Source organism: Oryzias melastigma, linkage group LG13 (genome assembly GCF_002922805.2).
Source record: "Oryzias melastigma strain HK-1 linkage group LG13, ASM292280v2, whole genome shotgun sequence".
NCBI lineage: Eukaryota > Metazoa > Chordata > Actinopteri > Beloniformes > Adrianichthyidae > Oryzias > Oryzias melastigma.
This window is the reverse complement of record NC_050524.1, coordinates 24,541,795-24,554,148: the sequence shown is the minus strand read 5'-3', so window position 1 is coordinate 24,554,148 and position 12,354 is coordinate 24,541,795. Positions and strand designations below refer to the sequence as shown.

Genomic DNA, 12,354 nt, shown 5'->3' with positions numbered 1-12,354 from the left:
ACCTGCCCTTAATTAAATTGAGTCCATCCAATGGATCATTTCTTTGAGTGTATGACATACTTCTGAGCAGAAGGATGAGTGAAGTTGGGATGAAGATGCTGTCCGGTCATTAGTCTGGTGTCCAGACTTTGCAAAGCGGTTGGTCATTATCCAATCAGCAAAGATACAAACATCTGTTTTCTTTAAAGCTCCTTTAGAGGAAAACAACGTAGATGATCAGACCTGAACCTTGTCTTTCGGAGTGACCCCCATCCCCTCGTGTTCCAAATAGGAAGTACCCGCTGGCTCATGATATTGTTTTTATTGCAAATTACTCAAGTTCTAAACTGACCAATCAGATTCCTCAAAAAAAAGTTTCTGAACTCCATCGAACATTCCAAATGTTTGATCGACATATTGTCCAGAGCCCAATTCAAGTGGTAGGGGTGTGGCCTTCCAACAAGTCCACTCCTGATTAGCAACAGTAGTTGCCACAGAAACACGGACTCAGACTGATTTGGACCAATCACTGCTTATGGATCTCGTCTGGCTCCATGGTGGTGTCTGAATGGCAACTGAATTTACTTTATTTTGTTGGGGCTAAAAGTAAACCATTTTCTGTGTGATGTCACACTCACTATGTCCAGTTCTAATATACAGCCAATGACTTATTCAGGTTCCAGATCAAAGCAAAAGTTTCTTATTTAGGTCGCATAAACTCCTTTATTTTAAAAGAACTGAATGTGTAAAGATACATTCACACCAAACGCAATTCCAATGGTGGAGGCGGCCAGTTTCAATGGTAAGTCAATGGAACAGACGTGATATGAGGCAATCTGAAGTCACGCGGCGCGATTTGAGCGACAGGTGAGGTGGGAAAGACTGGCAGCAGCTGTTTTGAGCGACAAGGCGCAAATTGGGCGGCACAGCCAAAATTCAAATATCTGAAGTTTAACAGGTCGCTGCGTCACATCTACCAATAAATAAACTTTATTTCTCAATATCATTTGTGTCTTCCAAACATTCTAAGTTAGAAATCCGCAGACACTGTTCTTTATAGTGATTATCCTACAAACTTTAGCTGGTATCTTGCCCACATGCGCCGTGGTGTCAAGCTCAGAAACACGTTTTTGACAGACGACGAGCAGCAAATTCGTCATGTGACGAAAGAGGGGCGGGGCAGCCCAATGGTTGGTCATTGATTGAAAAGTTATATAATAACTCAGAAAAAATGTAAAATGCTTATGTCTTAGACAAGGAAAAGAATGTCCATACAGAAAATAAAACGTTTTGTTTTAACAATGTTGTTAATTATTTTTTTTTTAAAGTTTTAAAGAGAAAAAATAAGAATTTATATTTTGAATTAAAAAAATATTTATAAATAGACAAAAAATGTCAAAGGATATAGCTCCACAGATTAACCTTAAATAATAAATTTGTTCACTTATAGAAATGCTCTGTGCTTTTCCCTCATTTGTAGAACATAGTTTGAATAACTTTGAAAGAGAAAAACTATAAAATAACAGAAAAATGCAAAGATGAATTAAAGTTTTTAGTTTAGTTTGGTTTTTTCAATTTTCGTAAGAACATTACTCAAAATAAAAACTAAACAAATATAAAGCTGTTTTCACTTTAACAAGTGTGTAAATACAGTAGTAGTTTTGGCTGTTAAATAAATGTGTGATGGTGAATAAATCTGTTGTCTTGCAGGCCTCTCCTTATGATTCATTTGGTCTTTTGGGGTCTTGTGTTTCATTTTCCATCATTTTCCATAATTCTGTTTTACTTCTTGGAAATCAAAAGCATCTTAATGCAGTTTGTTAGAAGCAGAATTCACTACAAAGAAGGTCACAGTTTGGGTTTTGACAGTGCTGTTGTAATTTAGGTGAATTTAGCAGCGTAAATTAGCTGGTTAAAATCAAAGTCATTAATTCTTTTTGTCAGTTCTTCTTTGTCTAACTGATAATAGATAGCCACCTAATTAGATGGAGATTGAGAAAAAAAAGGATGGAGATTTACAGTATCTTATTTAAAAACCCTTAAATCAGGGATGTGATGACAGTTAATGTGCTTAAAATCTGAATGTTATATGTCACTTAATTAAACACATATACATTTTTCGTAACTGTATCTTTTCTTCGAATTTCCACTTAAAAAAAAATGAAAACAACATAAATTAGTAGTTTGTTGTCTTCCTACTTCAGGCTGGCCTTCCGCTAAACACAGATTCATATCCGATTTGGTGAGGAAGAGGACGTCGTTGTCAATCACAATAATAGTCTGACCGGATAGAAAAGCACAATTCCCTTTTGACAGGACAGAGTGACAGCAACATGACAAATGTTGTTAGTGCTGTACCGCCCTGCATTCCAACAGCAGTGCTGCTGCTGGAGAGCCATTAGCAGCTGCAGACTGTTAGAAAGACCGTCGTTCATTCACACCACCCCTTTAGCCTGGTTCCTGCAAAGTCCACTTTGTTTGGCTGTTTGGAAGTGAAAAAACAGTATTGTGCATTTAATATACAGCCTACGCTTTAATATTTAAAATAATTTTTTTCTGAAATAACTGTCACAACTAGCACCAATGTTCTTATCTATATGACTTCCAGTCCCCCTCCGTTAAAGGTTGCAGACCTCTGATCTGTGGTGACACATCCAACTAATGCTTTTAGTCAACGAAGTACACTATTTCTTCCTTTTCAATTCCAATATTCATTTTCCTTTTTTCCAGGTCTGAATAAGCGAGTAGACTACGAACCTGGAACAGGCAGCAAGCAGCTGTTTCCCAAGATGCACCTGGAGACGTGTGGCGAGCCTCTGTCCTCAGTTAGGACCACGGTGGAGCTGCAGACCAGCCACATCGGGAAGGGCTGCGATCGAGAGACGTACTCCGAGAAATCTCTACAGAAGCTTTGCGGTTTGTGTCATTTTGTTTTATTATTATTATTATTTATTAATCTTGATTTAACCAGGGTGGGTCCCATTGAGATTTAAAACCTCTTTTTTCAAGGGAGCCTGGGCAAGAATAAATACAAGAATAAAATATAACAAATGGTAAACATATACAACAGAAAAACAGTGCTGGTTAAAATTTCATATAAATGAATTAGTTAAAACATGTACAATTTAAAGAAGCAGTCTCAAGTGCTCATAATCTAGATTTAAAAGCCTTCATGGAGATAAATTCTCTCAGTTGCACCGAATATTGTTTCACTAGAACAGAGGTCTGCAACCTGCAGCTCTTTTACCCCTCCACTCTGGCTCTCTGGCTAAAGAAAAATAAAACAAGAGTAATCTTTAAAAGTAAGGGTTACTAACTTAGCATTGATTTAATTTATTTTGGTTAAGTTTATAATTTTATGGCTGAGGGGAATCTAGAAGATAAGCTGTAATGTTTTTTACATCCCTTGCTTGCTCTGCGCTTCCTCCAGAATACACAGACTACAAATATTAGGCAAAACTTTGGTAAAAAGTCTGATTTTTTCTGATTTCTGAGTTTATTTTATGACTTTTAAGTAGGAAAACATTTGCTTCACTTGAATGTTCCTGTCTGTGAAAGAAAGTCTTTTATTTTGAAATAAAGTCATAGCAGCTTCTGTCAAAATGGAAAAAATAACTTTACACTTTGGGAAAATTCCAGTTTATATTCATATTTTTGTATTTTTTCGTGCCCAAAAATAAATATAATTCATATTTATTATAAAAAATGGCAATGTAATGATGGAAATTTTCCAATTTTCCTAAAAGGGTTAAAAAAAAGTACCAAATGACTCTTTTACTGGCAAAGGTTGCAGACCCCTGGACTAGAACAATGAAGCGCTTCCACTGGTGAATGCTGCAGCAGTAAATTGGTCTCGCGGTCTGAGGGGTGGATGTGCGTCATTGATCAAAGACCTTTACTAGTTTGTGCAATAAATTAGAAGCAAGCCCTGGTCAAAGATCACAGGAGTCCTTGCTCCGAGGAGCGGGGTCAGACAAGGCTAGGGGTGCCTCTGTCCTGCATTTTAAAATAAAAAAAACATCTAACAGGGATGAGCCTGTGTTCACATCTCCACTTGTGGTGAACCCTCGTTCTAAACAAAGACACCACAATTACAAGTCAAAGCTCTGTCACTAATGATGCGACAGAGGGAGGGCGTTTGTCGCCCCAGAAGGAACCGGCGAATTCTCCTCGGTGACTGATGAGCTGCCCAGCCGCCGCGTCAGGCCCCAGAGCGCCAACAAAGACTTGGAGCCCACCCCACTTCCCCTCTCCTCTCTCCCACCGCGCTGGCAGTAGGGGGGCTGGAGTTATCACTTCACCAAAGGCCTTCAGAAGTCACATACTCCAGCTCATCTAAATGCGAAGCACCCTCTCCCTGCTCTCCGTGGCTCTCAGTCCATGCATGGTTTCACACTAAAGAGTCCTTTTCAGGCACCTCATAATTGTTATCTGATAGCAGGCAGAATAAATTGTAATTGCTTTTTTAAAGCACAATCAATTTGAGATAATGTACAGAGACATTGGGCAAAGAGTCAGCTGCAGCTGGCTGCTGAAGGAGTTGATCCGTGTTTACTCACTAAGGGATTATAATTACTCCAGTCAAAATGTTAGTGGCTATAAAATAAAAAAAAATCCAGAAGTTTTACAGATGGAGCAGAAAAAACATTAGTTTGGTTATACTCAGGAGAAAAGGATATAAACCGATATTTTTTCCCCGTATAAAGAAGCCACAGTAAACTGACAATAACGTTTATTTTTCACAGTGTTGGCAAATGATTCTCCAATGTGATTCAGTGGCATGGTATGTATTTGTCCCTGTCACAAAGAATGGATTGGATAGATTTGTAGAGGCAAGTCAAAAATGCAGCCTCGTACAATGAGCAGTGTAGCAAAAAAAAAGTATTTGTCAAGGAGACAGGCATGGAAACAAAGATGGCTCAGCGATCAGCATGCTGAAGTTGTTGTCCAAAAGGAATGATGAGGACAGGAATGGAACATTTCACTGAAATGCAATAATGATTGGTGTATTTTGTCAGGATGTGTGGAGGTTGGGTAACAAATGTCAGCCATAAGCAGCGAGCGTTAGTGACAGATATGCCACATACCCCACTCGCGTGTCCGTCTCAGCGGGAGCATGCCGCGTCGTCTCTTGTCCAGCAAGCACATGCCTCGGCGTTTCCATGGCGGCATGCTTCGGTAGCAGTATGTTCATGAGAACTGACTAACTCCTTTCCTTTGACAGTTTCATTTGCTATCAATCAATCCTCACATCCATTATGTATCTTGTCCCATCGATTAGCCTCACCATCTGCTTTTCTTAAGTCATTAAAGCCGCTTGTTAGTGTAAACATGTCATGAATAGAGGAGTGCCAAAATATTGTGATATATTGCGATTTTTAGTCCTGTGATTGATTCTCAGTGTGTTATCACCAAATATCGATGTTTTATTTTTGTTTAAAGAGGCTGTAAAACGTCATATTTGTCATCCTTTGGTGAGAAGTTCCTTTGGAGGTAGATAGCACCAATGTGTCTGGCAGCTACTTGAATCACTTAACTTTTGTTCTGTTGTTTGCAACTAGGGCTGGGAATTACTGGGTTCCTCGTGATGCGATATGCAATACATGTCTCACGATATTGATGATATCGCTACACTGGTAAAAATCATCTCTGATAACTCACCCCCAGGACTCGCTCAGCCATGTCCTCCTCCGACCACCAGAGGGACCCCTCTCTTGAGAATTAACTATCTTCAGCACCTTCCTCACTACAACTCCCATCTGCCACCGCTCCAGTCTTCTCCATACACAGCGGATCTAGCATTTGAACTAGCATTTATACTCATACTCACTCCAGCCTCAACTTCAGTGTCTATTATTTCCATCCATCCATCCATCTTCTTGACCGCTTCTTCCCTTTCGGGGTCGCGGGGGTGCCGGAGCCTATCCCGGCTACTGAAGGGCGAAGGCGGGGTACACCCTGGACAGGTCGCCAGTTTGTCGCAGGGCGTGTCTATTATTTGTTCCACAAAATAAGATACAAGGTGTTATGATTGTGTTCAAGCTAAAAAATAAATTGGGATATATTTCCCCAAAAATATGTGTTATTTTCTACAATGTGAGTTATTAGAGATTATTTCTTATCAATTATTGCAATATTGTGATATCATTGATTTCGTTAGCCATGTATCGCACATTGCATCGTATCGTGAGGTACACAATGATTCCCAGCCCTGTTCATAAATGCTATTAACAGATCTTTGTTGAGATGTTCTGACTGTTTTTTCCTTTGACAATGACCCTCCAGGTGCCTCGTCTGGCAGTACTGACCTCCTTCCAGCTCCCAGCGCTGCCACCAATTGGACAGCTTCCCTGCTGTCTGACAACGGGAGGGACAGCGACTTAATTTTCCGATTTGACGGTCACCAGGCGGCCAAAATCCCAGACTGGGTGGTACCGCAAAATCTGACCGACCAGTTCACCATAGCAACGTGGATGAAACATGGGCCCAGCCCCGGGCTCAGAGCGGAGAAGGAGACATTACTCTGCAACTCTGACAAAACCGGTGAGTCATTCGTCATTCTCTGAACATTCTTGTCTGCGAATCCCGTGGGAAGACCAAAATAAACAATCCATTAATTTTTTCCATCGAGGTTATTCATCTGTGACACAGATATCCGCACATATCCAAAGTCAGTGGATGCATTCAGAAATGTATGTTTCAAGCCATTGCAGAAAAGTGTTTGCAAGAAAAGCACTTGGTTTACTCCTTTAAGGAAGAACATGGAGTATTTTTTACTCAAGCAACAGTCACTCTAATTGTCCACGCTAAGAATGATGTTGCACATCCTTTTATTTGGTGGCAGCATAACATTCTCATTAACTCTGATCACTTTTTGGTCGCAGCACAATACACGGCCTGTTTCTACATAAATTTCAAAAGCAATAACAAAATATGAAGAATTAAAGAAACGTATGAATTCTACTGTTAAACACATAAAAATAGGTTAATAAAAGTTTAAAGCCTAGAAAAAGAGTCTAAAAAATAACAATGTACTCCAGAGGACGACATTTTGTGTCAAATGTATCTGTGACAGCTGAGACAGTGACTGGCAAGACTCTTACCCCCCACACTGCCCTGACTTGGGTTAGTCTTTCACTTGTTTTGTTTCTCAGAAATCTCTACTTACAGCTAATTTATATCATATTTTGTGCACAAAATTGAAATCACAAGAACTTTTGTAATATTATGACCAGAAAATGCTCCTTAGGTGTTTAACTTCTGCCCACTAAATTCCGATTCATTAAAGTTGGATTTAATGATTTCTGTAAAAGGGCTAAGAGCTGGGTGACAGCTAGTCTCATTCAGAAAAGTCCAGCTGTCCGTGTCTCTTGAAGAACTACCTGTCATGTAGGATTTGCCTGACAGTTAAGAGTAGTTGTGGTGATATGGTCCCTGTTACCTACATGTCTTTCCATCCCACAGAGATGAATCGCCATCACTATTCACTCTATGTCCATAATTGCCGCCTGGTATTCCTGCTGAGGAGAGACTTCATCCAAGCGGACGCCTTCAGACCGGCGGAGTTCCACTGGAAACTGGATCAGGTAAGTCGCTCGTGTCAAAGAGCAAATAGCTGAGGCCTTCGCCTGGGTAACAGGATGGTCGCTGATGCACAAGCAGGGGGGCGAGACTCAAATCTCAAGTCCTCCAATGATATTAAAAAAAACAAACATTCTCAGTAGTGTTTTAATTATGATTATGAAGTTTTTAACCAAAATTTCACAACCTAAATGTCTTAAAAAGACATTTTTCATGTTGATCTGAAGCATCTGTTTCCAAAATCTCCTCTGAGGGGGCGTGGCTTTTGGAGCTGAGCTGAGCAGCTCCGCCCCTGATCCCCCCTGTCTGACCATGATAGCTTTGTATCTCGCTAGCACAAATCTTCACTGCTACATAAAAATGTCCATCAATATCGCCAATGTCCAGTAGAGTCCTTGGGAAATGAATAAAGCTAACATCAAAACGGTCTTTCATTGATTTACAATCCTTTACAATTTGACTTAAAGTGCCACTACAATCAGCTTTTTATCTATTTTCAAAGCATTACTAGTGGTCTTTTAATTATACCGTTTTTAGACAAAATCATAAAACCACTGTTGTTGTTTTTGCAGAGGAGCAGGAGTTTATTAGGAATTCACCTCTGAATTGTGGGTGAGAGGTTGGCATGGAGATCAAGGGTTAGAAAACCCCGCCCCTCACACGAGGACACTTGACTCGCGCTGAGAGGCACAGCTGGGCCTGGCCATCCAGATCGAACCCCACCGGCTAATTTGTTCAGACAGATCGCAGGTCTTGATTGGGTATGAGCTTCAGAGAGGTCATCCCTCAACCTCCTGACAGAAAACATCACATGTGAGAGTTCTTAGAGGAACTTGACAGTCGTCTAAAGCGACTGCACATAGGTTGTTGTATTACAAGAATATTTGACTAAAAAACAGTTACCAGTATTGGTATTAACAGTGTGGTCTTAAAGTGACCTCCTCAAATTTTTTGACTAAAACCAGAAATTGTGTTTCGTCATTTTAAGTTCTATAACTGAAAATGCAATTACATAAAAAAGATGTCAAGAGAAAACCAAACTAAGCTGTTAACAACTTCAACAGCTTCATCCAAACAAAGATTGACAGCTTTGTGATTTTTAAGTTGAAACCATCTAATTGTCTCTGTGGATCTCTTGTTTTAAAAGAAAAAAAAAGTATTTTTTTTAGAAAAGACATGCACAATCGCAAGAATTAAAATTAAATGAGATATCATGACTGATTTCATGTTTCATGTCTGTTATGAAGTCAAGTCATCATACAGAATCCTCACAAGTATGTTCAATTATGTACGAGCCTCAAAAAATAATAAAACTTTTAAAGTGATTGGCTTTGCTGTTTTCAAACTGAAGTCTTTGGGAGAAAATAATTCAACTATTGTAGCTCGTGTGAGATTTAAAATGCGCAGAAGGGTTGGAAATGCCAAAATGCAAGGATCTTCGAATGATTTTATAACACTGGGATTAGTAATGAGGAGTGGAGAGTACAGACAGAGGGCAGAGAAGACATTTTCAGCTCAGAAATGAACTAAACTACAGTTCTGTGAGCAGGCGTAGACGTCAAACCGCTGCGGCGCTCTTTTCCAGCCCATCACAGATTTTATTTGTTGATTTTGTAGCAATCTCTGCCGTGTTCACTCATAATCAACAAGATGTCTGGAAGATAAAAACAGCTGCAGTTTTGAACGATTTTGTAAAACTTCTTGACAGGAGAACATTATTAACAAATGGAGGACTTTTTATGGCAGCCTAGGCTTCGATTAAGTCTTAGTCACATGCAAACAGGAATATACCCTTAAGTGTGTTGCAGGTTTTTTAATAAGAAATCATTTTGTTTTTGCATTTCCGAGTATTTCTCCTTTTAAATCAGTCAATCAAAGTGTCTTGGACAGACTCTGTTTGAATGAATGATCTTCTTTCCATCAACAGCTCTGCTGCACATGCACTAAACCCTCATCTGTTCCTAGTGTCTAGTTCAGGTTCTGGAGAAGAGAAGATGGTATCTTCACATTGACTGCAGTCAAATGAGCCGCCGTTCACATTTCTGTGGTCAAATCAGCATCACTGGATTTTTGGTGTGAGTTTCATCCAATACTTACGGTAGCAGGACTGAGAACGCTGGAAAATCTCCACCAGACTCCACGGAGCTTCTTGATGTGACCACGGAAATGTGAACGGCGGCTCATTTGACCGCAGTTGGAAAGGATTGTAAATCAATGAAAGAGCATTTTGATGTTAGCTTTGATTATTTTATCAAGAACTCTGAGAAACCAATGATTGAATGTATTGATCACAGTCAATAAACATTGGAGAATTAGCTAAAAGAGTCTTTGGTGAACTGGAAGGAGAAAGAATCAGGATTTTGGAGGAAGTTCTGTCCATGAAGATCTTCACTTCCTCGTCCAGCTGACATCCGGATCAGAACCATACGGCTGGACATTACCCAGATTGATGGATGTTTTTATGGAGCAGCGTGAAGATTTATGCTAGAGAGACACAGAGCTATCATAATCAGATGGGGAGATCAGGGGCGGGGCTACTCAGCTCTGCTTCAAAAGCCACGCCCCCTCAGAGGAGATGTTGGAAACAGAGGTTTCAGATCAACATGAAAAATGTTTTTTAAGACATTTCGGTTTAGGGATTTTGGTTGAAAATGTCATAATCATAATCAAAACAATACTGGGAATTTCTTTTTTTCAAATAAAAAAAATAGTCAGGGGGACTTTAAGGGACATCGTAAAAATTTAACATGCCATTGTCATGATAAGTGCATCAAAAGGTATTCTTGTTGTTACTGAAAGTTACACACACACATGCAGTGTGCCCTTTCACCACTCTAGTCATTAGTAAGGTGTGAGTACTGGCTCCGACTGTAATATATGCACGTGATATGTTTTGGCAACACAAACTGTAATTTATCTTTTTTTTTTATTCTTTGCAGTTTTTCTACATGCACAGCATGTACTGGCTCACCGTTCTGTATAAGAGTTTGCTATGCCCAAAGGACAACATTTGCATGAAGTTTTTTGCTCTACGGACTCACCAACCAACCTTGCTGTTTGGTGCGGGTCACTTGCGTGGCTTGCACAGATTTGCCCGTTCTTGGCCATACCATATCACACCATAAAGACAGTCATGGCTAAGGTTTTTATTTATGGGTCTCTGCATAGCGTTTTTGCATAGAAGATGCTGATGGACATAAAATTGGGAGTACCTGCATCCAAATGAGTTATTGTAGAAATGTTGCTAATAGGCCAAACAAAATATGCCACTGACAGGAACTATCTCAACCTGATCATTGGTTATCTTACAATGGACTCTCTGGGAGCCAGTCTGGGACTAAGATAGCGGAGCTAACTTACACAAGGCCCATCTGCTGTTGTTTTCAAGAGGAAGCTCACAGATTCACATTCGGGGCCCAAACGCTAATCCCAAAAGTTAAAAAAAATAGGTGGGAATCTCAAGGCAGCCCACTGTGGGTTTCACCACCGTGACCCTGAGCTTGTTAAAGGTAAAACCGCCATGGACGCTACATGGACAACATCAAAAAGGGCTCTAACAAGGGTTTTAATGAGGAACCCACAGAGACTGCACACATGAACTCTCCTGAGGGGGACAAAAAGACCCAAACTGTTTTTGGCCCTGCATGTGTCATCTGCCTTCCCTCATTGAGAAAGATCAGATTAACCGATCTGAATTGATCTAAGCTTAATAGATCAGCTATTGATCCATAAAAGTACAGATCAATCTAACGTATTATGCTAAAGCCCGCTAGATTAATGCTAACGTATAATGGGATTTCTCATAGGACTGCTAAAGCTAACGCTCGGTCAACCTAAGCATACATTGCTGACTAAATGAACATCTTCATAGGAATTTTCCAAACTCTTTTAAGGAAATACTTAAAGTAACCATTTGTGATCTAAAACACAGTTTTTTGCTCATTCTTTGAATGAATTATCATTTTGCAAGCCTGAATTGAAAATTGAATTGTCAATTGAGAAATGCATAATACTTTAAATTATGGCTTAAAAAAACATCCATACCCTAGAAGATTCAAAAGCTGCTTTTTACGTCAGCCATTGCTTTTGCTCTTATGTGTAATGGAAACATGGCTAAAGATAGCAGCTTTGCTAGTTCATTTAGCCACACTTTTTGAAAGGAAATACTTTGTCAGATATTTTTAAGAATATTGTTTTATTCAACCAATTTCAAAGCAAAATGCCTGTTTGAATTAGTGATTGGCAATAGCATACTTTTCTGATTACTGATCATTTCTTAGCGGACCTTTTTCCTCAAGCATATTATTTGTTATCTTAAACAATAGCATTTAAAACTGTCCGGGTAACAACTTTAATGAGCAAAATATAAAATCCTTCTTTCTAAAATCTTCTCTAAATGCCGTAGGGATAACATGCACAAAAGTTCTCAAACTTCTATGTGATCTAAACAAAAAATGGAAAAAATAATTTAGCAAAAAAAATCAAACTTGTGAGTGTCTAGGATACAACATTTTATGGACTTTGTTTAATATTTTCCTAGTATTTTAAGCTCATTTTAAAATCCCATTCTATAAATTTCCAGTTTGACGTTTGTTAAATCAAGCAGGGTTTCAATCCTTAAAGGTTTTTTTATAGAAAGTTTGAAACTGTGCTTCATCCAGAGAAGAAAATGAAAGCTACAGAGAGGCTTTTGTATCACAAACTCTAACATTGTTGGAGTTTTAGTAAGAAGAGGACAATCATTGACAATTCACCTGAAGCCTGTCAGCTTAAAGAAAAAACACACGAGCAGAA

General features: G+C 39.3%; 1 protein-coding gene across 1 annotated transcript in view; it reads left to right on the top strand.

Annotated features, from left to right (window-relative positions):
- The window catches only part of LOC112136445 (calsyntenin-2), a 425,180-nt gene that overhangs the window by 310,925 nt on the left and 101,901 nt on the right, over positions 1-12,354 (top strand). The window contains exons 6-8 of the mRNA XM_024258148.2: positions 2,710-2,895; positions 6,265-6,522; positions 7,444-7,565. Coding sequence (XP_024113916.1) covers positions 2,710-2,895; positions 6,265-6,522; positions 7,444-7,565 — 566 coding nt within the window. The remainder of the gene's footprint in view (positions 1-2,709; positions 2,896-6,264; positions 6,523-7,443; positions 7,566-12,354) is intronic.